The sequence below is a fragment of the Nannospalax galili genome, unplaced genomic scaffold (assembly GCF_000622305.1).
Source record: "Nannospalax galili isolate Female #2095 unplaced genomic scaffold, S.galili_v1.0 scaffold77, whole genome shotgun sequence".
Lineage (NCBI taxonomy): Eukaryota > Metazoa > Chordata > Mammalia > Rodentia > Spalacidae > Nannospalax > Nannospalax galili.
In genome coordinates, this window is record NW_008341457.1 from 3,141,035 (window position 1) to 3,169,031 (window position 27,997).

Here is a 27,997-nt window from a genome sequence, read left to right on the forward strand (position 1 = left end):
TGACCGTGTCCGCGCTTGCGTGATCGAACGTTGGAATACGCGTCTGTCAGAATTCCCTCACTAGATGGCGGAGGGATCTGCGGGGCGCGGCTGCGCGTGAGGGGCGTGGCTTCCCGAGAGGACAGGGCTGTGGGCGTGGCTTGCTGGAGGGCATGGCTTCCGCTGGCGGCGCGGGGCGCGGGGCGGGGTTCGGGGGGCGGAACATGTCTCCCGCCGCAGGAAGATGAGGCAGCGCCGGCGGCTGCGGGCGTAGCGGGGCCACCGCCGCGCCGCCGCCGCGTCCACCACGGTTCTTTCCCCGCGGGCTGAGAAGCTCAAGTGGGGGGCCCTGTGACGCGAACGCGAGTGGGGGTGAAGGAGCAGGAGGAGGAAGCACGCGCGCCCCCGTGCCCGGCGCGCCCTCCCCGCCGCCCACGCGCGACCCTCGGGGACGCGCTCGTCACCCCTTTTGTCCCCGGGGCCCCCCGAGGACGGTGGGCAACAGGGTGCAGCCCGGTTGCAACCCGGTTGTATGCTCCCCGCCCAGCAGGTGAGCGCACGCGGAGAGGCCTCGGGAGCGCGCGCGTGGGGTGCACGGGGACGCGCGTACGGTGGGGACCCCCCCCCCCCTTCCTCTGCTGGGGGCATGAAAAAAAAAAAAAAAAAGTTGCCCTCAGGTCTCTCTCTGGTCCGCGGGGAGGCCGGGGTTGAGAGAGCCCCCGGGGAGGGTTGCACGCGTCCCCCTGGCTTGCACACGGCCCGGGCCGGGCATTGTTCTCGGGTGTCTTAACTTTGCGCGCCGGCCAAGGGGGGCGACGTGGAGGGGACGGACGCACTTGGGTGCAAAGTTTGTACAGGCCTCAGATGCAAGGGTCCTGTGTGGAGGGTCCCCCAACTCTACCAGATTGGTGTTCCCCAGCTCCTTAGGGATCTTAGGGAAGGTGTAGCCTCCACTTCTCACCCACCACCAACACCCCACATTCAGCGGGCCCCTCCAGATCTGAGCTGGAGTTTGGAAGAGAGGGAGAGGACCATCCTTTCTCTACATCTGATAGAGGGTCCCCAACTCTTGGGGATCTTGGAGTGAGGTGTTTCCTTCCCCCTCACACACCCAGGGATTGGGCTCCCTGATCCGACCTTGGAGTTTGGAGGGAAAAAGAGACCATAAGTCCTTTGTCTACTAGAAGGAAAGGACCTCCGGGTACAGGTTAGAACCGGAGGAAATACGGGGTACCCGGGGAATGAGAACATTTGCTCTGCTTTAATTTGGGGTGCGGCACAGCTCGGGGTCTGGGACACCGTGGTGGCCGGCGGCGAGCTTCAAAGAGCTTCCAGGCTCCTGGCCCCACACCGGTTGCCTGAGAGGGAGGGGGAAAGGAAAAAGGGGGATGGTTGTCCTGAATTGTGCTCCTCTCCCCCAAATCCAAAAGACTCGGGCTGTCCCAGCCCCCCTCCACAAAATGCTTGTTGACATTAGCCCACCCCTAGCAGTTATTTAACCTCTTCTTCTCCAAAGCATGTTTTCAGTCCTAGAGTCAGCCTGAAAAATCAGTTTCAAGTACCCCCACGAAAAAAGTGCGGTTTCGTACACCTCAGAGGAAAAAAAAAGTCAGTTTCACACACCCTCTGAAAAGGAAAAAAAGAAAAAGAAACAGCGGGGGAGGGGGTGCTTTGGGGTGCCCGTTTCACACCCGGTGTCTCAGTTGGCAAACAAAAGAGTTGGGGTTCCCGGGCTTTAGACTGTGGGTCTTCCTCTACTAGGAACCCCCTTCCCCATCCCCCAGCCGCAGTGGTTTCTCAGGGCACGCATGCCTTCCAGCCTTTCAGGGGAACCCTGGAAAAAGTTGGTTTTGTGTGTGTGTGTTGAGGGGGTGCTAAGCCTTGCTCTGTCTCCTTTCCTGGGGTGGCACAGGGGCCCGGCAGGTGGATCTCTCTTCCTCCCCTTGTGGAACGGAGCCCTCTGGGGACCTGGTGGGGAATCCCACGTTTGAGTACCCCCCTCCCCCAACCCAGGGTGAGACTCAGTAAGGGGATGTTTTTCAAACTTGACTCCAAATAATTCCCGGATGCCTCTGACAACAAGAGAACCTGCTGGGTTTTTGTTTTTCTAAGTGTAGTTGGATCAGAGGGAGGGGACAGGGAAAATCTGTGGGTCCCAGGCAAACACCCCTCCATCCACATAGGTCTTGAGGTTCAGAATTTGTTTTGCTTTGGACAGATGCTAGATGGGGAGGAGGTGTTTTGCTGAATTTTTGAGGAGTGGGGTGGAACCTGGGCCTCCCCTCCCTTCTGCCCCCAGATAGGGCCCATGGACAGCCTGGAGAGGTGGTCAACATGAGGGTTTCTAGCCCCCCATGAGTTTAAGAAGTGCAGCTTGACTCCCCAGTGGCCCCCTGAGAGTGTAGAGAATTCATGTGTACCCCTTCTTTATTCAAGCTCCTTGTTTTCTGCCAAAGGGTCTACAGGGGATTCCCCCCAATCCCAGCTTCCTCCAGAGCTATGAAGACCCCAGGTTCCCCCTTCTGGTCCCCACCTGTCCATGTGAGCTGTACTCACTCAAACCTCTTCTCTCTCCCGTTTCTCCCCTCTTGTCTGTGGGTGTGACCACACAGGACTGTCTCCAGGGCTAGGGTGGGCACTCCAGTTCCCGTGCCTGCTGCTGTGGCCAGAGGATGGACCAGTCTCAGAGAATGGCTCCTGTAGGCTCCGACAAGGAGCTGAGCGACCTGTTAGATTTCAGTATGGTGAGTCACCCCTCAGCTTGTGTGAGTGTGGGGGTGACTCCTAGCAGGGGCTGCAGGAATGGGGGAGCACCCCGTGGGCATAGGAATGGATCTGTCTACAGTGGGAAACTGAGGCCCAGGGAACAGGAAGGGCCCTCCAAGAGCTCCCAGCTTTCCCCCCATCCCACCTGTAAGTGCTTTACTCTAGACTCCCCACTGTGGCTGTGAGGAGCTGAGGAGTTTCTGGGTTATAGATGGAGAGAAAGCCATCTTGAGGTGTGATGACCCACACTGGGGACCTCAGAGGAAGAGACCACACCTTCCTGCCCTGTGCAGTTGTGCACACCTTTAATCCCAGCCCTTGGGAGGCAGAGGCAGGTGGATCTCTGTGAGATTAAGGGTAGCCTGGTCTAGATAGCAAGTTCTAGGCCAGCTATGGCCACAGAGAGACCCTGCCTCAGGAAAACACACACACACACACACACACACACACACACACACACACACAAACTAAAAACCCATGTACCTGGCCCTGTTGATGTACAGTCAACAGTGGTTGGGGACAGCCACTTCTGAGCCCTTCCCTGTCCCCTTCCAGGGTAGCTCAGGCTATCCCTCAGGTGACCCATTTCCTCCATCTGTGTAAATGGATGCCCAGAGAAGTTGCTGGCTTGCAAAAGTCATATACTATAGAAACACTCACTGAGGTGGAGAAAGCCTAGCCCCTTGCTGCACATCTTGCCCACCTGGGACCCTCAGTTTGTCCATCTGCGCACTGGGCACCTTTGGTGACTGTTGGGGGGATCTTGGCATCTCCTGGGAGAGCCACAATGTTTTTCTGAACTGCGGATTCACCCCCACCCCTAGAAGCACAATCGTACTCTGAAACAGCTTACAGGGATGACTCTCAGTGCAAATTCACCACTTGCCTGCCACCCTCACCAGGGGCCCAGGCTCCAGGAGTCTGTCAAAAACAAGCATGCCCACAAAGAAACACCACCAGCCACCCTGAGGAAATGCAGCCCCAGGGACAGAACCACCAAGGCTCCAGAAGGCCCTGCTGGTATTTTAAGGCCCATTTTATTTTTGCCTTCCCAGCTGAGTGGGCAGAGGTCTTGGCCTGCTTAGGTTTTTTCTTTTTTTTTTTGTTAAACTGTCAGGTCACGGCCTAGTGGTCCAGAACATAGTGTGGGGAATGTAGCTCAGCCCCGTGGGACCCATCGGCACACCTCCCACAAGGCCCAGGGTCTCCCCTGAGCCAGTCAGAGAGAGGGTGCCCCATGGCATAGATGAGAAATTTTTTAAATGTGTGTGTGTGTATACGTACCACATGTGTGCAGTGCTCATGGAGGCTAGAAGAGGGTGTCAAATCTCCCGGAACTGGAGCTAATAGATGGTCATTAGCTGCCATGTGGGTGCTGAGAACCTAACCTGGGTCCTCTACAAGAGCAGCCGGTGTCCTTATCTGCTGAACCAGCTCTCCAGCCCTGAGAGCCATGTATTTATTATTTATTTATTTATTTATTTATTGTTTTTGAGGCAGGGTCTCACTGTGCAGCCCCAGCTGGTCTGGAACTGGTGCTGGGATGAAAGGCGTGTGCAGTTGCCAGTGCTCTTAACTACTGAGCTGTCTCTCCAGCCCTAAGAGCCATATGATCTATTTATTTACTTACTTTTGAGATGTGTGTCACATAGTCCAGGCTGACCTCAAACTCCCTATGTAGGCAAAGAAGACCCTGAATGGATCTTCCTGTCTCAGTCTCCTGAGTGCTGGGGTGGCAGACTCAGTTTTCCCTTCTGACAGACGGGCCCACATGTCCTCTTTGTGTGTGACTTGAATGTGTGGGGACCCTGCTGTCCCCCCACACTGCCTGCTTGTGAGCTCCCATATATTCAGAGACTCCATAGTTTCTGGAGATGTCATAGTCCACCAGGATGCTGGCCAAGGAGTTGGGCTTTTCAGACCTGGCCTGGTACTCGGTATCTGTTTACCTGTTGCACAGAAGCGGGGTGCATAGCTAAGCAGGCACCAAAGGAAGTTAGCTATCACCCTTTCAACTTGACTTGTATCCGCTGAGCTAGCCATGGGTGGCGTATACCTGTCTTTCCAGTACTCAAGAGAATGAGGCAGGAAAATTATAAGTTCCAGGCCAGCTTGGGCATAGTGAGGTCCTGTCTCAGAGATAAAAACCAGGGCTACGGAGAGTGCTCAGTTGGTAAAGTGCCTGGGACCCAAGTTCGATCCCTACCACTGACAAAAAGCCAGGTGTGCTGGTGCCCAGCCGTAACCCCAGAGGATCCCTGTGTACTTGGAAAACTCAGGCCATTAAGAGATGATGCCTCAGAAAATAAGGTGGCTGAGTTTGATGATGTATGCCTTTAATCTCAACACTCAGGAGTCAGAGGCAGGCAGATCTTTGTGAGATTGAGACCAGCCTGGGCTACAAAGTGAGATTCTGTCTCAAAAAAAGGGGGTAGGTGCTGGAGACATGCCCGGAAGTTAAGAGCACTGGCTGCTCTTGCAGAGGACACAGGTTTGGTTCCTAGCATTCACATGGCAGCTAGCAACCATCTGTAACTCCAGTTCCAAGGGATCCAGTGCCCTCTTCTGGCCTCTGGGTACTGTTTGCATATAGTGTACCTACATACATGTAGGCAGAACACAAACTTTTTTTACTTTTTTTACTTTTTTTTTTTTTTTGGTCTTTTTGAGACCAGGGTCTTCCTGTAACCCCAGCTGTCCTGGAACTCACTATGTAGACCAGGCTGGCCTTGAACTCACAGAGATCCACCTACCTCTGCCTCCCAAGTGCTGGGATTAAAAACGCCTGGCTATAAATAAACATTTTAAAAAACATTAACCTGCTGGGCGTGGTGGCGCATGCCTTTAATCCCAACACTTGGGAGGCAGAGGTAGGTGGATCTCTGTGAGTTCAAGGCCAGCCTGGTTACATAGTGAGTTCTAAAACAGCTGGGGTTACAGGGAGACCCTGTTTCAAAAAGACCAAAAACAAAACAAAACATTAACCTACACACACAAACATCAAGTTGTAACCTCTAGCACACAGGTTCCTGTCCCTCTCAAACCAAACAGCTTAAACCCCAAGTCCTGATAGTCTGGAGAAATCAGCCCTGGGGTAGTGAGTTCAAAGTAGCACTCCAAGCCTATGGCACCCAGGTTCCACAGGTGCACCCAGCCTCAGGGAACAGTAGACCTAATTTTTGATTCTTCAGCCAGGTAGGGCACCCGTACTTGGTGCTTTGTCCCTACACCCTGCCACCATTCAATGCCGTTCCTCTCTGTTCATCTTCCCGCCAGATGTTCCCACTACCTGTGGCCAACGGAAAGGGCCGGCCTACCTCCCTGGCTGGAACCCAGTTTGGAGGCTCAGGTAGGACTGAGGGTCTTGGGGTGTGTTCATTAGGAAAGATGGATTGGGAGAATGGGCGGGGGGTGTCTCCTCAGGAGCTGGTTACATACATTTCTGTCCAGAGATGTGGTAGACAGTCCTGATGTTTTTATTTGTTTGTTTTTAAGACGGACTCACTGTGTGGCCTGGGTTGGCCTGGAACTCACTATGTAGACCAGGCTGGCCTCGATCTCACAAAGATCTGCCAGCCTCTGCCACTGGTGTGCTGAGGTTAAAGGTGTGCACCACTGCCCTGGTCAACTTCCCTGTCTTGTCTAGCCCATCTGTGAGGCCTAGGGTGCAGCCTGGCCTCCCCCACTGATTGCATTGAAGCAGATATTAGAGACTCGCTGTATATGTGGTGGTCTAACTTGCCAAGGACTGTGGGGAGGGAGGGGAACAGGACCTTCTTGGGACCCAGAAAATGTAAAGGACAAACAACTCACACAGACCTGAGCTAGTCAGTCATTCTGGAAGGAGCCATATGGGTATGAGGGGAAATGGCCTGCAGATAACCAGAGTGGTTTGTGCAAAGGTCCTGAGGCAGATGGCAAGGAAGTGTTGCAGGGTGGGCAGGCCGTGGTGGAAAGGGTGCTGTCTGTCTTGTAATTTGGTAATAGGGAGCCATGGAGGGTGTTGGGCAGACAGATGTGTACTGTGTTAGTGGGGACAGGGGGCCAGCACCCCCAGCTTTAACCTTGTCTTTCTAGGGTCTCAGGATCAGGGGCTACTAGGTCATGTCCCCACAGGCTCTGGGATGGCGTGAGCAGCCCTTGTCAGGTGCCCCTTAGGGGCTACTTCTTAGCTCTGAACAGAGGACGTGCTCGGGAGGCTGGTGAGATGGCTTGCACCCCACTCCAAAGCAAGACAGTGGCCAACCAGCTGGCTTTCCCCTCAGCCTGAGGAAGTGGCTGAGGGGCCGTCTGGGTGCTTCTAGAGGTCTGGAAATCCCCATGGGCCCCCACCACCCCAGAAGCAGCCCCCTTAACCCACAAGGGCTTGCCTTGGACAGAGGGTCAGGTCAGGCTGTCAGACACACAGGGTGTGGAGAGGCAGACCTTGTGCAGTGTCCACTCCTCCCCAACCCTTCCACAGACCCTCTGTAGCCAAGGCCTGTGCTCTCAGAGGTCAGAGCCAGGATCCATGGCCCCCTTGGCCACTGCTGCTGGGTGGGGCCACCGCTGCTAGGTGGGCCTTGACCCACAAGCCTGGCCTGGGGAGTAGGACCCTGCAGACATGGCCCACTGATTTTCATGATTTCTGTTCTGTCCCAGATCACCCTCCAGATTTGCCCTGTCCATCCTTGGCCCAGCATACACAAGAACAGTGTTTAGACCTTCAGGGGGCCCAGCATAGAGTGGTTTTGCATTGGGAGTACCTGTCCCTTTCCGGGACACATAGCTGACCAGCCCTTGGGCTCAGCTTAGTTTCATAGGTAAGACAACAGGAGGCCTACAAACAGGAGGGGTCCCCTCTTGGCCACCAGGCATGACACAGGCCATATCTACCATCATGGACTGCAGAAAGGGTATCCTCCCCATTCACAGAGGACTTGGCTTATACAGGAATGAGGGACATGCACAGTGGGTCCCATCAAGAGGTGCCAGGACAGGGCTGGCTACAGTTGTCCACTCCGGGGTGGTTCCTCAAGAACCTAGAACCCAGGAAGGAGTGCTCAGAGGTCCACCATGGGTCAGCCACCTGTTTAGAGGCCTGTCGACTTTACAGTGGATTTCCTCTCACGGACTTGAGCCCTTGTTACAAATTTGGTCAATATTTTTCCTTTCTTAACATTTCATTTTGAAATCACCTTTAAGTGTCAAGAAGGGTTTGGAACTCATAAAAGTATATCCACAGTGCCCCACATTCCACCCTATACAATTCTTTTTAAAATTTCATTTTAAATGTATGAATGTTAACCTGCATATATGTCAGTACATCATGTGCATGCAATGCCTGTGAAGGCCAGAAAAGGGTGTTAACTCCAGAACTGGAGTTAACAGTTGTGAACCACCATGTGAATGTTGGGAACTGTGAACCCAGGTCCTCTGCAAGAGCAGTCAGTGCTCTTAACTGCTGAGCAGGCTCTCCAGCCCATACAACTCTTGTTGGGGTTCAGTTGCTCTTTACATAGGAAAGGGCTCTGATTCTAATCTCTGCACAATGTCTCTGACTTCCTTGTTGCCAGGTAGATGAAATCACACTGTGAGCCATCATGTTCTCACATGGATGCATCTTGCTTAACAGAGTTCTCTGGAGACCTGTCCAAGTGATCAGTTTGGTTAATATCTAATTGTTTTACCATTGTCTGATCAGTGCTTTGAGAACCCCAGAACATTCCCACTACCATTTCTGTCTGTCATACCACAACCTCTGGTCATGTTCTGGGAGTTTCGGGTCCTCAAGGGTGCTGAGCAGGGACAAGATGGTGACTCCTGCAGTGCCAATCAAGAAGCGGAAACTTCCTGGGTTGCTTGAAATGCCTCATAGTTTTATTCTCCAGCACAAACTCAGTAGTAAGTTTGAGTTCCAGTAACTTGGTGGGGTTTATTTATATATTTATCGTATTTTATTCATGCTACTGAGGACCAGGCCAGGAGCCTCCACATTGCAAGACTCACCACCAAGCCCATCACTGGGGGATTCTAGGCTGTCACTCTACCCCTTAGCCATGGCCCCAGCCCTTCTCTGGGGGATTTTATGTTGTCATTCTACCTCTGAGTCATGGCAGCAGCCCTTACTAGTTTTTAAAATACACTCTGAAATTGGAAGTATAAGGCAGTGCTGGGACTCAGTTTGTAGAGCACTTTCTTAGCACACGAGGCCCTGGGTTCATCTCCAGCACCACATAAACCAGATGTGGTTCATCTCCCAGGTGGAGACAGGAGGATTGGAAGTTCAGGGTCATCCTTGGGTAGATAACAAGTTGTGGGCAGGCCTGGGCTACATGAGATCTTGTTGCACAAGCAAGGATTAAAAGACAGTCATTTTACTGTTCAGACTGGGTCACATATACTTTCCAAGAAGGGGTGTCTGGTCTTTCCTGTGTTGCATTATGGAAAACTTCCCTCCTGTCTTCTACTGGGTTACCTCTCTGTACCTCATATTTCTTTCCATCTGTCCAACAAGTCAGTTCGGTTAGGTACAGTCCCTGCACACACAGCCGCCTTTTCCAGCCCTTCCCCCCCTATACTGTCACCATAGATGGGCCTTTTGGCGTGACTAGTGGTTTCTTTCTGTTTTATTTTTATTTTATATGCATGAGTATTTTGCCTGCCTGTATATACGTGTACCACATGTGTGCAGTGCCTGAGAAGTCCAGAAGATGGCATGGAATCCCCTGAAACTGGAGCTCTGCATAATTGTGAGCTGCCTTATGGGTGATGGGAACCAAACCTGGGTCCTCTGCAAGAGTAACCAGTACACTTAACTGTTGAGCCATCTCTCTAGACTCTCATTTTGTTGTTTTAAGACAGGATCTCAGCCAGGCATGGTGGCACACGCCTTTAATCCCAGCACTTGGGAGGCAGAAGCAGGTGGAGCTCTGAGTTCAAGGCCAGCCAGGGCTACAGGGAGACCCTGTCTCAAAATAGACCGAAAAAAGACAAGGTCTCCCTCTAGTCCTGGCTGGCTTGGAACTCACTATGTAGACCAGGCTGGCTTTGATCTTACAGAAATCTGCCTCCCAAGTGCCGGGATTAAAGACCTGTGCCACCATAACTGAGCCTACCTTGTTTTTTGAAGCAAGGGCTCTCACTCAGCCTGGGACTGAGGGATCAGGGTGGACTGGCTGACCAAGCACCTCCCTTCGGGAACCTTCGGCCCCCCACATTCCCAACTCTGGGGTCACAAGAATGCACTCCTCACTTGTTAGGTGGGTGCTGGGGATTCAGACCCCAGTCATCGTGCTTGTGCAGCAAGCTCTTTGCTGTCTCCCCAGCCTCCACCAATGTGGGCCCCCCCTATACTGCACTTAAATTTCTGGCATATTCAGATGTGATTGGTTAGCTGAGCCTTTTCATTGGCCTGTGTTCTGGGGCATATCTCAGGCTTTACTGAGACTCTCAGGGATGATCGATCCAATTTCCTCTCAAGGATGTGTCCCCTCACCCACTGTGGCATTTAAGAAAATAAACACCCAAGCCACATGTCATCCCAGGAGGATCGTGAGTTCTAGGCCAGCCTGGTCTACATGGCACCAAGTTTCAAAAGTGAAGCCATCTCTTCACATGAGACTTCTCGATGTGCCAAGCAGCCTGTAAAGTTGCCTGCATGCTGTGGGTTCCAGGGGGCAGCCTGTGTCTGCCACCTCAACACATTTTCCTTTCTCCTGTCCTTTGTCCTCAACTTCAATGGTGTCTCCTTTTTCTGTCTGTTGATTTTCCACCAGAGGACCCACTCCTGTGGAGAGTCAATTTTTCTTCAGTCAGTCTTCATCCCTTCTCGTCTTAAAGTTTTCTGTTTTTCCTTTCTGGATTTTAGTATGGAAGGCACTAAGTGTTTACTTTTTTCTTTTTTGGCAGGGGCGAAAGGGTGCTGGAGATGAACTCAGGGCTTTCAAACATACTAGGCTTACCACCTTAGCTACAGCCCAGGCTCAAGGTTTGATTTAGAGTGATTTTAAAAAATGGGTGGGCTGGGGGCATGGCTCAGAGGTAGAGACAGCCTAGAGCCCCCTATTGAGAGGGTGGAGTCCTGCCTAGAATCTTATCTGCCAGTTCTGCATGATCTGTCGAGGTCATCTACCAGGACAGAGTGCTTGGTTTTCTGTGTCATGCTGTCTCACGTTTTGGTCATTGGTCACATACGGGCATCTATGTTAATTTTGTTTTGGTTTTTGGAGAGTGAGTATCATGTAGTCCAGGCCACTTTAGTTTCTCCCACAGGCTTTTGGGGCTCTGTGGGTGGAGTGAGAGGGAGGGTCAGTAGCCCTGCTTTGGGGAGGCCTCTTATCCTGCCTGGGACAGAGTCAGACAAGTCCTGGATGGAAACTGGCACTTGTGTATGGACCCTGACTGCAGCTGACTGCCCTAGGGGTGAGGGGAGGGGGCTCTTTAGTCCACAAGCTTGGTTTGAGAGCAGGTGGGAAGCCAGTGCTAAGTACAGCCTGCATAAAGGCACAGTAGTTAAGTGGGCTGTGTGCCAATAAAACTTTATTTACAAAAACAAGTTGGGCCAAAATGCCAACATCCCCCATAAAAGAATTGAACTCAGAGCATAGGCTGTCTTGATGAACCAAACCCTGGGTTGGGGGGATGGCCCGCAGGCAGGCAGGCAGGCACTTGCCTTCTCCAGTCTCCCCTTCGCAGAATAGGGAGAGAGCATCAAAAAAGCAAACTGACACCCAGACAGCCACAGCTTGCTCTAGTAGTCTGAGAGTAAGGGCTGTACTATGAATATTCATGTCAGGGTTGTTAAGATGCGTGATTTATCAGTAGGTTGATTTTACTAACTTAATGGGGGAGGGGACTCTTGATTTTTGTCATTTATAGAATGGAGAAGGGCATGATTTGGAGTAGAGGGTCTCTGGAAGTCTTATGACATCTGCCTGGGGTGCCCTCGATGGACCCCAGGAACCCTGGAAAAGCCTTCAGTATTTTTAGGCCCTCAGGTGGGGTACTGGGTACCAAATTCGAAACCGCCCTGAATTGCTGTGACTACTGTTGGGGACAGGCCCGTGCAGCATCCTAAGTTCCCCCCCTGCACCCAAGTTTATCTTGATGGGAGAATGATGGGGGTCCACAATCCATTGTGCATCTAGGCTCATTCTGTCAACCTACCTTGGCCTTACTGTGAGCTACAGTGAGCAGCCTAAAGTTTTGGGGTGTAGATACTCCCAGACTGGGCACCCAATGCTGAATACTACCTCTCACCAAGGTGGCATCCTAACCCCCAAGTGGGGTCACAGAGGAAATTTTCTGTCCTGAAATGTGGGCAGGGAACTAACCAATGTATGAATATTCATGAGACCGGAGATTAATATGCATAATTATACAAATTAGACTGCAATTAAACATCAGTTCTGGGGGATGATGGATGATGAACTTGTACAAGGGCTGGAAGAGAAGCTACAATTTGAAAGAATTGCTGTCTGAAAGAAGTTTCTGGTGTAGAGCTGAAGTGGGGGGCTTGGGATACAGAGGAGGAGTGGGGCAGCTCAAGTGCCTCTGAATTCAAAATTTGGGCCTGTATATAGGCTTGTTTACCCAGTGGAGAAACTGAGGCAAACACTGTGGCCAGGCTGAGAAGTGGGGGGAGGCGCAAAGTTGGGTTGTGGGTCTGGTATGTGGGGACAGAACATGCCAGTAGGGGCGGTTAGCTGCATGTGTGCAGTGTTGGGGGAGATAAGGGCCTCACCCTGCCTCACCCCACCCTGGTCCTCTTAGTCTCCAGGCAGGTTAACCCCTGCCGCCCCTCAACAGACCCTTCACCTTTTTAGGTATTCCTGGCAAATAGGGTCCCTCCTTTGCCCACTGAGCCAGCCAGTCTCCCTAGTGGAGGCCCCAGATCCCAATTCCAAGGTCTCAGTGACCCCATGAATATTTCTCTACAATTCCTGACTTAAGTTGCCCTGTGTGGTCACTCCAGGCCCGAGACAGAGGCCTGGCCCGAGACTTGAGTGGGTACAACAGCTGGGGTTTGGGCCGGTGGGTAGGACGCCGCCAGCAGAGTCCCAGGGAGTCAGAAGTCAGTCAGTGGCACGGACTTGGGGTGCAGTTGAATTAGGGAGGGTTCTCAGAGTTCTCTAGGTCCCTTGACTGGGATTCCATTTGTCTCCCACAGGCCTTGAGGAAAGGCCCAGCTCCGGTTCCTGGAGTGCCAGTGACCAGAACAGCTCTTCCTTCGACCCTAGCCGGGTGAGACACCTCTGGGAGGCCCAGGGCCCTGGGTCTCGTCTCCTGGACGGAGGGACAAGAAAATAGCTTGTTGGTCACTCTGAGGGGCGGGTAGCTGTAGCCATAGTGTGGAACTAGCAGGTCTATTATCCCCCATTCCCCAATCACATGTAGCTCAGGAGCACTAACACCCCATACTTCACACCCTGCCTTGTCTCCCCTAGACCTACACCGAAGGCACCCACTTTAGTGAGTCTCACAACAACCTGTCTTCATCCACGTTCTTAGGACCGGGGCTTGGAGGTGAGTGTTGGCAGTCTTTGGTTGACCCTAAGGTATCCTCAAGGTACCACAGGGCAGTGGAGTGCCTGCCATCTGGACAGTAGGCCAGGCCTGCTAAACCATGCCCCCAGATCCTGGGTAGTAAGCTCAGGAAGGTTACCATTGTAACTCATAGCCAGATCTGGTCTGGGCTGACCCCCGGATCTTTCCAACATGGCTCTGCTGGCCCCTGCACCTGGCAGTTGAAAGTTCTCTGTCCAGTTCCTTCCCCCTGGTCTCAAGTGTCCTGCTCTGCCATGACCACAGGACAGTTCCCACAGATGCTATTGGTCAGCAATGTCTGCAGCCAGCTGTGTCCGGTCCCACCCACCTCCCGTTCCCTCTTCCCCCTTTCCCCTTCCCCATGGCAGACCCCCTGAGTGTGCTGAGGGCTGACAGGGTCAGCAGCCTTCCAAATCCCAGCTCTTGGGAAGCTGAGGCAGAGGGATGGCCAGTTCTAAGCTAGCCTGAGCTAGCTGCATGTAAAGACCATGTTTTAACACATAAAAAGCCTGGTACGGTGATGCATTCATGTCATCCCAGCAATTGGGAGGTGGCGGCAGGAGAATCAGGAGTTCAGAGTCATCCTTAGTTACATGGAGAGTTTGAGCCAGTCTGAGCTACATGACACCCTGACTTAAGAAAAAATATTGAGAGCTGGTCCAGTCTTAAGAGTACTGGCTACTCTAGCAGAGGACCCAGCAGGTACTGTTTCCAACACTCACATGTCAGCTATCATCTGTAACTCCAGTTCCAGGGGATCTTCCGGCCTCTGCAGTTATTGTGTGCATGCGGTGCGCTTACATACATTCAGGCAAAACACTCAGATAAAGAAATTAATAATTTATTTTACTTTTTTGTTCATTTTAAGACAAGGTAACCCTATAGCCCCACCTGGCCTTAATTTGCACCACTGCTCCTGGCTATAAAAAAATTTTTTTGGTCTTTGAGACCAGGTCTACCTGTAGCCCCAGCTGTCCCGGAACTCACTATGTAGACCAGGCTGGCCTTGAACTCAGAGAGATCGCCTGCCTCTGCCTCCCGGGTGCTGGGATTAAAGGCATAAAAATTTTCATGGTTTCCTTGTAGCCCTAGCTGGCCTGAACTCACTATGTACACCAGACTGGCCTTGATCTCACAGGCACCATCTTGCCTCTGCCTTCTGAATGCTGGGATTAAAGGTGTGCACCACAACCTTCACAAAAACATTGTACAGCTAGGTGTGGTGGTGTGCATGCCTGTAATCCCAGAGGAGGCAGAGGCAGGCAGATCTCTATGAGTTCTCTATGAGTTCCAGGCTAGCCTGGTCTGCATAGCAAGTTCCAGGCCAGCTGGGGCTACAGGGAGACCCTGTCTCAAAAATACACACAAAAAAATTTGTACAAAGATAGTCCTACCATCCCCCAGAGCCCCCCTTGTCCCCTATTCTGTGTCCAGGGGGACTAGGCAGCTGGTCCCATGCAGAAGCCCAACACAGTTTTCTCATGTGTATGGACTCATGAGCACTTGCTGTATGCAAGCAGGACCCTACTTAAAGTGCCCTCCTGGTTTCCTTTCCTCCCTGTAGGCAAGGGCAGCGAACGTAGCGCCTATCCCACCTTCGGGAGAGACACTGGTGTCAGTGGGCTGAGTCAGGTAAGCTTAGGCAGAAAGGTGGGGCCAGCCTGTGCAGTGCTATCCAGGTGACCCTAGGTCTAAGGCTTCCCTTGGTCCCTTCACCTCCCCAAACTGTTGTGTCCCTCCCACTGACTCCAGAGTCACAGGGTGCCTTCTGGCCTTTGTTCCTGTTATTTCCTTGTGCCTCTGCCATGGTAGATGCAGCTGTTACACATCAAATGGATACCAGGCTGTGCATGGAATATGGTCATATTCACATCACCCCCACAAGTAGAGCCAACTATGTGCCTGGTCCATGGTACATGGAGATAGGGTGGTTGCCCACCTGAAGACAGCTGAGCAGAACTGAGGGGATGTAGGTTGGTCTTGAACCCTGGACCTGCTGCCCACAAGGGCAGCCACTAGAGGGCGGTGCACAGACCTTGTAGGTAAGACATAGGGTGGCATCTGTCCCCCAAAGAAGAAAAAAGGTGGCTCCTAGCCATCACCTGGATAGATTGACCATAGTGATTAGAAGGAAGAAGCTGTGGGTCTGGAGAGCTGGCTCAGTGGCTAAGAGTGCTGGCTGCTCTTGCAGAGTACCCAGGTTTGGTTTCCAGCACCCACATGGTGATTAACAGCCATCTATAACTCCAGTTTCAGGGGATCTGACACCCTCTTCTGGCCTCTGCAGACATTGAACACATGGGTACACTTACATACATGTAGGCAAAATACATGGACAGAAAATAAAACATTTTAGGAGGCAGAGGTGGTATACATACCTCCTGGATTCAATGGGAAACTAAGGCTCATGGTCCCGTCCCCCCACCCCCAGCCCTGCCATTGGGGCTTTGCACTTCAAACTTGGTGAGTCTCCAGCAGGGCTCAGCCCTAGTTGCAGATGTCAGCCCAGCATGGCCTGGTGTCTGTCCCCAGGCTGCCTTCCTGCCCAGCGAGCTGGGCCTCAGCAGTCCCGGGCCACTGTCCCCATCAGGCGTCAAGAGTGGCTCCCAGTACTACCCCTCCTACCCCAGCAACCCTCGGCGAAGAGCTGCAGATGGCGGCCTGGGTGAGTTGGGGGCTGGGGTGCGCAGGGAAGGGACAATCATGACAGACTGAACCCTGGACTGTGTCAGACACAGACAGGAAGACAGACAGTTGTAAACCAGAGGGCCAAGGGTCAGGACAAAGGGTGCTGCACCCCAGAGCCAAACCAGTGCCCCCAGAGGTGTCCTGGGTGAGAATCTGTGACCTGTAAACAATGCTCAGGTGACCATGCCAGGATAGGGGGATGGTGCTGGTGTTGCTTTTGGTCTGGTAGGGGCTGAGCTGACTTCTCAAACTTCCTCTGTATATGGGAACCCTTTCTGTTTTGTTTTTTCGTTTTGGAACCCAGTTGGGTGGAACCTCAGTCTGTTATTGAACGGGATCCCCACATCCACTGGGGGTATACAGCTCCCGAGACCCACCCAGCAGGCAGGGTCCACGTGAGGGCAGCCAGGGAGAACAGCTGACAGATCTCACCCGTTTCTCTTTTTCCCAACAGATGCCCAGCCCAAAAAGGTCCGAAAGGTTCCACCCGGTCTTCCCTCCTCGGTGAGTGGTGGAACAGTCCAGTCCCTATGGCTTGTTGGATTTTTCTGTGCCAGGAGCTAATAGCACATTCTGAGTGCCATTGTCAGAATGAATTCAAATTGAATGTAAGCCCCAGAAGTACTTCAGATCCAGCCTCACTGCTGCTTTAGAAGGGTCCTGTGGCCATGGCCTCTTATGTGGTGTGATTGGGGCCCTGTGAACCAAACTAGGGCAGGCAGGTCCCTTCTGGTCCCCATCCCCACCCACCTGCTGGGACTGTGGAGTGCTCCCGCCCACTGACTTGTTGCTTGGCCGGCTGCCAGGCCCAGCAGATGGTGGCCGGCCTTCTGTGGTTCACAGTGCTGTGCCTGTGATTTAATCATGTTAAAGGTGGTGTGCTGGATTCTTTAGCATGAACACTTTCTCCTATGCTGCCTGGGCCACAATGCTGGCCACCAGGAACCTCAGGTCACCCTTTCAGGAGTGGATACCCCACCCTGGGCCAGCTGTGCTCTTACCAGGCCCTGTTCAGAATCAGCTGGATGACCCCAAACAGACGAACTTAAAACAGACGAGCGATATTTGGGGGCCTGGTGTGATAACGCCTGTCTCCCCAGCACAGGAGGCTGTGGCAGCAAGATTATGAGTTCTAAGCTAACCTCAGCTACTAGCAATGCCCAGTGTAAAGAAACAGCCTCACTGGGTGTGGTGGTGCCCACGTGTAATCCCAGCACCCTATGAGATCAAAGCCAGCCTGGTCTACATATCAGGTTCCGGGCCAGCTGTGGCTGTAGGGAGACCCTGCCTCATCCCTGCCTTCTCTGTCTGCAGCCCTGGGTTCCTCATTAGCCTCTGGAGTTTCCCTTGATTGGGAGACTGAGATGAGTAGTGTGGGGGACATAGGCCAAGTCTCCCCAGGAACAGGCATGTAACTTGAGGAGAGCTGATATCCAATGTAAAGTGAGTGCTATGGCCAACAGAACCAGATCATGCTGAGCAGACATCAGCCTGGCTGCCTTGGACCTTGAGACCCATGCTGCTGGTGACCTGCCTGCTACCCTGCCAGGGCATGAATGAACAGAGCTTCCCCCTCCCAAGAACTCTGCCAGGGCAGGCTAGCAGATCCCCAAGCTGTCCCATCAGGCCTAGGCCAGGGAAGTCCTGTGCCAGGGAAGGCATTAGCAGCAAATCCCCAGGCTGTCCCATCAGGCCTAGGCCAGGGAAGTCCTGTGCCAGGGTAGGCATTAGCAGCAGATCCCAGCACTGTCTCATGCATGCACTGTTAAGAGTTGTAGGTAGCACCAGCTGGTTGGAGTTGGGTTCAGTTGTTGTTTCTGCCCCTTCTGCAGCAGCTGCTGCGGGGTGGCCAGGGCCTGATGTAGCCCAGACCTCTGTCTCTGAGGTCCAGGCTCCTGTGTGGCTGCTAGAGAGACGAGGTTTGCAGCACTGACGGGTATTAGAGGGGAAGGGGAGCACTGGGCATTTCAGGAGGGCTTTTGATGAGTCTCGAGTTCATCACATGGAGGAAAGCTAAGGTGGTAAAGGGAAGGTGTCCCCAGTGTCTCCAGCTCTGGGTCCTGGGTCTGAGAATAGCTCTGGGTTCTAGGAGAACAGGGAAGGGAGTGGAGAACCAGCTCAGTGGTTAAGAGCACTGGTTTCCAGCACCCACTTGGCAGCTTACAACCATTTGTAACTCCAGTTCTGGGGATCTGATGCCCTCTTCTGACCTCTGAGGGCACTGCACTTATATTCAGGCAAACCTGAATATACACAGAATAAAAGTAAATAAAGTTAAAAAAAGTAAAAAAAAAAAAAAGTAAATAAAAGTTGCTGGGCATGGTAGCCCATGCCTTTAATCCCAGCAGAGGCAGGCAGATTTCTGTGAGTTCAAGGACAGCTGGGGCTACAGGGAGACCCTGTCTCAAACAGACCAAAAAAAAAAAAAGTAAATAAGTCATGTATGTTTTTTTGGAGACAGGGTTTCCCTGTAGCCCCAGCTGACCTGGAACTCACTGTGTAGAACAGGCTGGCCTTGAACTCACAGAGACCCACTAGCCTCTGCCTTCCGAGTGCTGGGATTATAGGCGTGCACCACCACACGTGGCTAATATATCTTTTTTTTTTTAAAAAAATAGCTGGGCGTGGTGGTGCATGCCTTTAATCCCAGCACTTGGAAGGCAGAGGCAGGAGGATCTCTGTGAGTTCAAGGCCAGCCTGGTCTACATAGTGAGTTCCAGGACAGCTGGGACTACTAGGAGACCCTGTCTCAAAAAAGACCAAACAAACAAATAAATAGATAAATAAATAAATATAGGGAAATGATAGGCAGGCATGGGGCAGGCAAGGCCTGTTCCTGCACCTCTCCTGCCTGACCCTGCACTCTGACTTCAGGTGTACCCACCCAGCTCAAGTGACAACTATGGCAGAGACACTGCAGTGTACCCTTCCACCAAGACCCCTGGCAGCACCTACTCCACCCCCTTCTACATGGCAGGTGTGTGGGGCTCCAGGGGTGGGGGCCTGTAGGGCTTGGGGTTCCTCTATCTCACCATTTGCCTCTCCACAGATGGCAGCCTGCACCCCTCAGCTGAGCTCTGGAGTCCCCCTGGCCAGGCGGGCTTCGGGCCCATGTTAGGTGACAGCTCATCCCCTCTGCCCCTCGTGCCAGGAGGCAGCTCCGTGGGTGGTGGTGGAGGAAACGGCGCCTTTGGGGGACCCCATCAGCAGGAACGCATGGTGGGTAACATGGATGGGATCTGGGTTGTGCCACCCTATCCTTTGACCAACTGCCTGGCTTCTGCCCCTCGTCCACCCATCCACTGTCCAACTGACTCCTTAGAGCTACCAGCTGCATGGAGCCGAGGTCAATGGTGCACTTGCAGCAGTTTCCAGCTTCTCAGCCACCCCTGGAACCTACAGTGGGACTTCTGGCCACACGCCACCCGTGAGCGGGGCAGACAGCCTCATGGGTAAGGGGCCACCCACACCTAAATTATCCTGTGCCCTGGGTGGGAGGCACAGGGGTAAGCAGTAGGGAGGGTTTCATGCAGACTGGGGACTTGCTGAGCCCCAGTGCTAGTCACTTTGGGCCCCTCCCCAGGCCATCCCAGATTGATCGTGGTACATTAGGAACTGGGTTTGTGAAATGTAGGTTTCCCACTTTGCAGTGGGGTGAACTGAGGCAAGGAGGAAGCCTCATTCACCCAGGAGGTAGGTGTCAGTTTTAGACAACACCTGGATGTTAGTCATGGCTACTGGGCCCCCGGGGGATTCAGAAACAGGAGAGGACCTGCCCATTGCCAGCAGGATGGGACCCCTGAGGCCTGGCTTATCTCTCTCCCCACAGGTACCCGAGGGTCCACAGCCAGCAGCTCAGGGGATGCCCTAGGGAAGGCGCTAGCCTCGGTGAGCAGGGGCCCAGGCTAGAGTGGGCAGGGGCTAGTGACTTTGCAGTGACCCTTAACTGCCTTTCTCTCTGTCCCCACCACCCCAGATCTACTCCCCTGAACACTCTGGCAATAACTTCTCTCCCAGCCCCTCAACGCCTGTGGGCTCGCCACAGGGCCTGCCAGGTATGTGGGGGTCAAAAGGGTGGGGACTGGCACGGGAGCCCTACAAGGAAGAACCCACCATGGGGATAGGTTCAGTACCAGGCTCCTCATAACACATGTACCCAGGCCCCAACCCTGGCCAGGCAGTGAAAGATGGTGTCCAGATGAGGGTTCAGTTCAGCCTGGGTTCAGAGTACCCACCTGGGCCTTACCACTTGACAGATGTTAGATACCAACTCCATACCTCTGGCTTGCCTCTGGTGAGGGACACAGACTCTCCAAGGTGGGGCGTGCCCAGGCATCAACTAGAGGGGGCAAGGGAAAGTGGGGGCCTAAGGCTTTTTGAAGGTTCTGGAGTTGGGCTAAAAATAGCCCACTTTGCTGGGCATGGTGGCACACACCTTTAACCCCAGCAGAGGCAGGCAGATCTTTGAGTTCAAGATCAGCCAGGGGTGCCTAGTGAGACCCTGTCTCAAAATACAAAGTGGGGACTGGAGAGATGCTCAGTGGTTAAGAGCACTGGCTGCTCTAGCAGAGGACCTGGGTTTGGTTCCCAGCACCCACAAGGCAACTAACAACCATCCATAACTCCAGTTCTAGGGGATTTCCTGCCCTCTTCTGGCTTCCATGGGTATTGCACACACATAGTTCACATACATATATGTAGGTAAATACACTCATACACATGAAATGATAATACAAAAATTCTAAAATAAAACCCTGCTTGCTAATCAGTTCTCACTGTGGCCTGCCCAGTCACCCCTGGAGCTCACCACCTTTTTTGTTGCTTGAGCTGAGGGCATTTGGCCCAGATTTTGGAGAGGGCAGACAGGAACTACCCAAGGCTTTGTTGTGCACTTGAGGCTGCTTGCCCCAGGCTTGAGTGTGCTGGCTCAACAGATGTGGACCTGGTTCTGGGATCAGTGATGACAACCCTGCCCATGAGGCTCTCTAGTTCAGAACAGAAAAGTTCTGAAGATTTAGGAGGGTCAGGTGTCCCTGAGTAGCCATCTAGAGCATCATGAGTCCTCTGAGGACACCCAGCTATGCATGAGTTCATCTGTCCCTGCCCTGCCTATCATCCCCGCTCAATGCTTATCTTTCTTCTCCAGGGACATCGCCATGGCCCCGGGCAGGAGCACCCAGTGCCTTATCACCCACCTATGATGGAGGTCTCCATGGCCTGGTAAGTTGTCCACTCTCGAATTGGCTACGGCAACCAGTGGCAATCCTGTACCATCCTATCACCAATAAAATTATGAAGGGAAATCACCTAAGGAAGAGCTTGGGACCGGCACCCAAAATGGAGAAACCTCTGGTCAGCCAGGCCATGGCTGAACCCCAGCAGACCCACAGTGTGAGGAGGGCCTGCACAGGGCCATCTACTCCTGCTGTGCTGGGGGCTTAGTAAACAGAATGCTTTTAGCTCGGGTTAGAGTGCTTGGAGCTCAGTGGGTACAGTGCTTGCCTAGCATGCACCAAGCCCCAGGTTCTATTCTCAGCACCACATAAACCAGGTCTGGTGGCTCACACCTCTCATCCCAGTACTTGGGAGGCAAAGGCAGGTGGATTTCTGTGAGTTCACAGCCAGCCTGGTCTGCACAGTGAGACTGTATCTTAAAAAATAAGGGGCAGGAGAGCCAGCTCAGCAATCAAGAGCACTGGTTGCTCTTGCAGAGAACCCAGGTTCAATTCTCAACACTCATATGGCAGCTAATAACCATTGGTAACTCCAGTTCCAGGGGATCTAATGTCCTCTTCTGGTCTCTGCAGGCATTGCACAAATGGGTACACTTACATAAATGCAGGCAAACACTTATACACATAACATTTTTTTAAAAACTTGGTGTGTACATGTGTGTGTGCTCTTGAGCGCATGCCCTACTTTCTCTTACAGCAGAACAAAATGGAGGACCGCCTGGATGAGGCCATCCATGTCCTCCGCAGCCATGCTGTGGGTACTGCCAGTGACCTCCATGGACTTCTACCTAGCCATGGAGCACTGGCCACCAGCTTTACAGGCCCCATGCCACTAGGTGGGCGACATGCCAGCTTGGTAAGTGTCAGCCTGGTACAGGGGTGGGGTGGCACATGGGACCCTAGCCACCTTGATGTGTCCCTCTCCCTTTCCTAGGTCAGTGGCAGCCACCCAGAGGATGGCCTCACAGGCAGTGCCAGCCTTTTGCACAACCATGCGGCCCTTCCCAGCCAGCCCAGTGCTCTCCCTGACCTCTCACAGAGACCGCCGGACTCCTACAGTGGTGAGTCTGTTCCCTGAGCAGGGAAGGACAGAATTACTGTCACTTGAGGAGGCAGCTCAGTCAGTAAAATGCTTGCTGTATGTACAAGCACAAGGAACTGCATTTGATCCCCAGCATCCATTTAAAAAGCTGGGTGCATGGGCTGGAGAGATTCTCGGCAGTTCAGAGAACTGGCTCCTCTTACAGAAGACCTGGGTTCAGTTCCTAGCACCCACATCATGGCTAACAACTGTCTGAAACTCCAGTTCCAGGGGATCCGATGCCCTCTTCAGATCTCTGAGGGCATTGCAATGCATGGGTGCACTTACCTACATGCAGGCAAAATAATCATACATACATATAAAGTAGAAATAAGTTTAAAAAAAAATTTTTTTGTCCTTCTATTTATTTATTTTTTTTGGTCTTTTTGAGACAGGGTCTCCCTGTAGCCCCAGCTGTCCTGGAACTCAACTATGTAGACCAGGCTGGCCTTGAACTCACAGAGATCTGCCTGTCTCTGCCTCCCGAGTGCTGGGATTAAAGGCATGCACCACCATGCCCCTCTCTTTTTTTGATCTTTTGAGACAGGGTCTCCCTGTAGCCGAAGCTGGCCTAAAGCTCACTGTGTAGATCAAGCTGAATAATGGGATTAGAGGTGTATGCCACCATGCCTGGCAAAAAAAAAATTTTAAAGCCAAGTCCAGTGACTTGTGTGGCAAGTTGAGATAGGAGAGTCCCTGGAGCTCACTGATCAACCAATCTGTCTGGGTTGCGCAGCTCCAGGTTCAGTGAGAAACTCAGCCTTGAGGGGTTAAGGCAGAGAGGGTCACAGCATAGGACAACTGATCTCCTCCTCTGGTCTCCATGCGTACTCCTGCACCCATACATACACACACACAGAATTATGTAGAACTTTGTCAAGGAAGGCATGCAACATTCATCTCTGAACTACAGGTGTGTGGACACACACATAAAAGAATGCCTGTCTTTTGTCACTTAGGACCCAAGAGCTATCTGGCAGCCTGACTCCACTGTCCAAATCTTCACTATGGCCCTGGGCCTTGGGACCATTGAGCCCGAATTCCAGTTGGAGAAACTGAGGCACGAGGCTAGGACAGGGTGCCCAGGGTTTGGTTTTTGTTCTTGTGTTTGAGACAGGACCTCAATGTATAGCCCTGGCTGGTCTAGAACTACTGTGTAGATCAGCTTGGCTCACCTGCCTCTGTTTTTTATTTTATTTTAGATCATCTCACTATGTAGCACAGGCTGATCTTGAAACCACAATCCTCCTATCTCAGCCTCCCAAGTGTTGGGATGACAAATGTGCACAATTTAGCCACTCTTCCTGAATTCCAAGAATTTATTCCCTTCCCTAGTTTACAACAGGAGTCTAACATATTTTCTTCTAAAAGTTGTGAACTCACCTTTTAATCCTTGTGGGTTTTATTCTGTCTGGAATTGGTATCTGTATGATGTGAGATCCGATTCAGATCTGGTTTCAGGGTTAGGTGGGAAGACTGGTTTGCATGAGGTAGGGATCCAATTCTAATTTTAACACGAGACTCTGTACAGCCAACTCTTACCATCTCGGTGTAAGGTAGGGATCTTACTATAACCTTGATGTGAGATGGTGATCCTACTCTAACCTTGGTATGAGGTAGGGTGTGACTCATCCTTGGGTGAGGTAGGAATTAGACACTAATCTTGATGTGGTAGGGATCTGACTAATCTTGTGTGAAATAAGGATCCAACTCTAACATCAACGTGAAGTAGGTATCAGACTAATCACTATGAGGTCAGGGTCCCACTCTAACCTTGGTGTGAGGTAGGGGACTGACTGTAATCTCAATTGCAGTTATTTCCTTGTTTTTGCTCTGTTTTTCATTTATTTCCCCCACAAAGATGCTATGCCCTGAAGAAGCATGCTCAAGGGGCCCCTGGGAACCCTTGGAAGCTACTGCCACCCCTCACCCCAGGTTTGTTGCAGGACTTGGGAGGGCAGGCACCACAGCGGGTGCCAGCGAGATCAAGCGGGAGGAGAAGGAAGATGAGGAGAATGCTTCGGTGGCCGATACCTCAGAGGAGGACAAGAAAGAGCTGAAGGCCCCTCGAACGAGGACCAGGTGCCAAACCCCTCTCCCCATGGCAACACACATGCCAGACACCACTCACACACATGTACAAGTGTGCGCACACATCACACATACCTTGGGAGGCTGTGCAGGCCACCGCGTCACCTCACTGTCTCCCTCTGGCCCCTGGCCCCCTCCCCCATAGCCCAGACGAGGACGAGGACGACCTTCTCCCCCCAGAGCAGAAGGCCGAGCGGGAGAAGGAGCGCCGGGTGGCCAATAACGCCCGTGAGCGGCTGCGGGTCCGCGACATCAATGAGGCCTTTAAGGAGCTCGGCCGCATGTGCCAGCTGCACCTGAGCAGCGAGAAGCCGCAGACCAAACTGCTCATCCTGCACCAGGCCGTGGCCGTCATCCTCAGCCTGGAGCAGCAGGTGCGAGGTCAGTGGGCGGCCCGCGCCCCGCGATGCTCCCTTCCCTGCTGCCGGAGCCAGAGCGCAGTGACTGACCCCCTCACTGACCAGCCCTGGCACCCCCTCTCCCCCAACCCAGCCCGTACCCTGTACTCACTGTTCCCTGTACTCACTGTTGTCTTCAACTGATTGGCCCACAGTGACTATTCCCTACACTGGCCAGCTCTCACCTCACGCTAACTGTCCCTCACACCGATGGTCCTCTGACGTCTCCTTCAGCAGGTGTCCTTGGTACCAGCCACCCCCATCTACAACATGTCCACACCATCTTTCCCACACCAGCTGTTCAGACACGACTGTTCCACACATAGACTGTTCCCCATGGCTAGTATCTCCCCACATGGACTGCCTCTTCCCCATACTGACTTCCTTATACTGACTTCCCCACACTGACTGTTGCCCACACCGACTGCCTCCCCACACCAGCTGTTCCTTACACCAACTGTTCTTCACACTGCCTCTCACACCAACTGTTCCCCACACTGATTGTTACCCACACTGACTGCCTACTCACACTACTGACTATTCCATACACTGGCCTTCCCACACAAACTTTCCCACATGCTGTCTCCCCTAACTGACTTCCACACATCAGCTACACCCTGCACTCTGTCTGTGCACAAATGCTCCCCGACAAACTGTTCCCCTATGCCAACTCTCCCCCACAGTCATTGTTTCCACACTGACTGGCCCTAACACTGACCAGTCCCTACACTGACTGGTCACAACACTGGCCCCCATGCTGACAGGTCCCTACACTGACCAGCCCCTGTTTCTGTGGCAGTTGTTCCCTCCCTACTGATGACCCTCCACCTTCCTGACCTCAGGGTCAACCTCTCTGACAGGCCCTGACTTCTTCCCTGCTGGCCCTGCTGGCCTGAGGTCATTAGGCAAGAACTGTCCCAGGCCCCAGGCTCTTGCTTGCTTGACCTCAGTCCCGAGCCTGGCTGTTGAGGGCCAGGGTCCCCAAGAACTTAGAGCCACCATCTCTGTTCATCTTAAGCACATGCTCTGGGGCACCTGGCACCCATCCCTTCCCCTGACTCAGTTCCCCCATCCAAGAGAATGTTAATCTGCCCAGCCCAGGGCTGGTGATGGAGGACGACACTGCACTCTGCTGTTCCCCTAACCTGCGCTCGCCCCGCCTCTTGGTCACTTTCTCTCTGCAGCATGTGCTGGGACTGGCCAGCCGCCTGCTGTCCCCTGGCTCGAAGGTCTCTGTTCACAACAGCCGAATGCGTGTGCCACCTATGTCCCTTGAGCCCGCCTGTCTGCTCTCTGCCTCTTAAGCTGTCCCCTCTGCCCTGACTGTCCCCTGCCTTTGCTTGCCACCCGCCGCCCCTCACCTCGCACCTGCTGCCCTGTGGATGGGGCCAGCCGCACGGCAATTGAGGGGCCTTTTGTCCCCCAAAGTCCCACTGGGCCTCCAGGGAAGGAATGGGACCGCATGGCACAAAGCCTCTGGTGCCCACATGCAGTTTGGTCTGTGCGCTTGTCCTGAGGTCCGGTGCCACTGTCGCCACCCAGAGGGATCAAGAGCAGCAGGCCAGGGAAGAGTGGAAAAGGGCACCAGGCCAGGGTCAGGCATAGTGACACACACACCTCAAAACCTGAGAGCTTTGTGAGGTTGAGGCTACCTAATGAGACTACACCCCCGTCTCAGGCATGTTGGACGTAATGTGTCCCCATTCACAGCGTCACTGCTAAGGGAGGTGACTGGTGCCTGTTCTCTCAGAGAGAAAACGAGATAGTAAGATCCTTGGACCCTGGAAGTTGGTGCTCCAAGCCCAGCTTGGGTGGCCGTGTCTTTGAGGCTTGGGGATGCAGGGCTTAGGCCATGCCATGTTTGCTGCTGTGAGCCATGACTCAGCTTGTAGCTCAGTGGGTAGAGTGCCTATAGCTCAGTGGGATAAGCCCAATGTCCACTGCTGCCTTGCGGGGAAGCCGAGCCCCACTTTCTATCCCCAGAGCATCTAGAGACATGGTGAGGTTTTAGTTATTTGTAGAGTGATACCCAGCCTCCCGGAGATAAGGGTCTAAAGACACAGCAGGCAGCCACGCATGGCGGACAGGTGCCCATGAGGATGTGTTGCCTCCACATGACATGACCATGCACAGAACAGAGCCATCACCAATGAGCATGCACATATTCCCTGCATTGGCTGTCACCCAAATTGTCACTTTCCATCAGTCACACACAAGAGCACACAGCAGCCCCTGCATTGTGGTCCTCCCTGACGGAGGCCCGGTGCTGTGACCCAGCAGTACGGACGAGGTGCTGTCTCTGGAAGAGAAGGATTTGAGGGACCGGGAGAGGCGCATGGCCAATAACGCTCGGGAGCGGGTGCGTGTGCGTGACATTAACGAGGCCTTCCGGGAGCTGGGCCGCATGTGCCAGCTACACCTGAAGTCGGACAAGGCTCAGACCAAGCTGCTGATCCTGCAGCAGGCCGTGCAGGTCATCCTGGGCCTGGAGCAGCAGGTGCGAGGTAGGCCGTGCCCATCTAGTCCAGCCATGCCCAACCCTGCCACTGGCAGCAGGCAGACACCAAGTCCCCCACCCCTCCCCACCCCCATCCCAGGAACCGTCTCCCACTGCACTCTCCTCCTGTCCCCAGAGCGAAACCTGAATCCCAAAGCAGCCTGCCTGAAACGCAGGGAGGAGGAGAAGGTGGCTGGCGTAGTCGGGGACCCCCAGCTGGCGCTTTCAGCTGCCCACCCTGGCCTGGGCGATGCCCACAACCCAGCAGGACACCTGTGAGCCATGGTGAGACCAGGGACCACTGCACTCTGCGTCCATGCTGCACCCAGGACAGTCCTCAACATGGCTGAAGGTTGGCACATCACTGGCAACACGGCACCAGTGCAAGGGACACTGCTCCGCCGTGCAGCCTGCAGTCACTGTGGCCCAGTGACCACTGCCACTGTGTGTCTTGGCCCCAGTTGCCAGGCTGAATGGAACTGGCTTTTTCACCCTTTGGAGACCATAAAAAAAAAAAACAAAAAAAAACCCATACTTTTCAGAAAAGAAAAAAATGCCTTAACTATATAAGATGGAGAAATTGAAACCTGTTACCCCTCAAGGGGTGGGCCAGGACTGGCTTCGACTTCAGAGCCAGCAGCAAATCGTGCCTAAGCATATTTTTTTTAAGGAGAATAAAGAGAACATTAGTTACGAGATTTTTTTATGTAGACAAACATTAGCAAGAACGAGGCCT

The 27,997-nt window shown here is 53.2% G+C and overlaps 1 protein-coding gene across 7 annotated transcripts; it reads left to right on the plus strand.

Moving 5' to 3' along the window:
* Nucleotides 1-174: 174 nt before the first annotated feature.
* Nucleotides 175-27,989, plus strand: Tcf3 (transcription factor 3). Of its 7 annotated transcripts, none has more exons than XM_008837141.3 (19): nucleotides 175-529; nucleotides 2,592-2,723; nucleotides 6,022-6,094; nucleotides 12,896-12,969; nucleotides 13,173-13,251; nucleotides 14,837-14,904; nucleotides 15,805-15,937; nucleotides 16,415-16,464; nucleotides 18,835-18,937; nucleotides 19,010-19,179; nucleotides 19,283-19,412; nucleotides 19,790-19,848; nucleotides 19,937-20,015; nucleotides 21,107-21,180; nucleotides 21,892-22,050; nucleotides 22,129-22,255; nucleotides 24,222-24,357; nucleotides 24,512-24,747; nucleotides 27,398-27,989. In XM_008837141.3, exons 2-19 carry the CDS (start codon nucleotides 2,652-2,654, stop codon nucleotides 27,538-27,540), a joined length of 1,965 nt encoding a protein of 654 aa, XP_008835363.1. In that variant the 5' UTR covers nucleotides 175-529; nucleotides 2,592-2,651; the 3' UTR covers nucleotides 27,541-27,989. The 7 variants fall into 7 exon arrangements, with proteins under 7 accessions (XP_008835363.1, XP_008835364.1, XP_029421299.1 ...); XM_008837142.3 differs by having other exon boundaries at nucleotides 21,895-22,050; XM_029565439.1 differs by having other exon boundaries at nucleotides 24,512-24,740; nucleotides 27,398-27,550.
* The last annotated feature ends 8 nt before the right edge of the window (nucleotides 27,990-27,997 follow it).

Bases quoted from the DNA above. Each gene is read 5' to 3' on its own strand.
- Tcf3 (XM_008837141.3), top strand. From the start codon at position 2,652: ATGGACCAGTCTCAGAGAATGGCTCCTGTAGGCTCCGACAAGGAGCTG. The intron at 16,465-18,834 runs GTGAGTGGTGGA...CTCTGACTTCAG, and splicing joins CACCCGGTCTTCCCTCCTCG to GTGTACCCACCCAGCTCAAG. The intron at 19,180-19,282 runs GTGGGTAACATG...CTGACTCCTTAG, and splicing joins CCCATCAGCAGGAACGCATG to AGCTACCAGCTGCATGGAGC.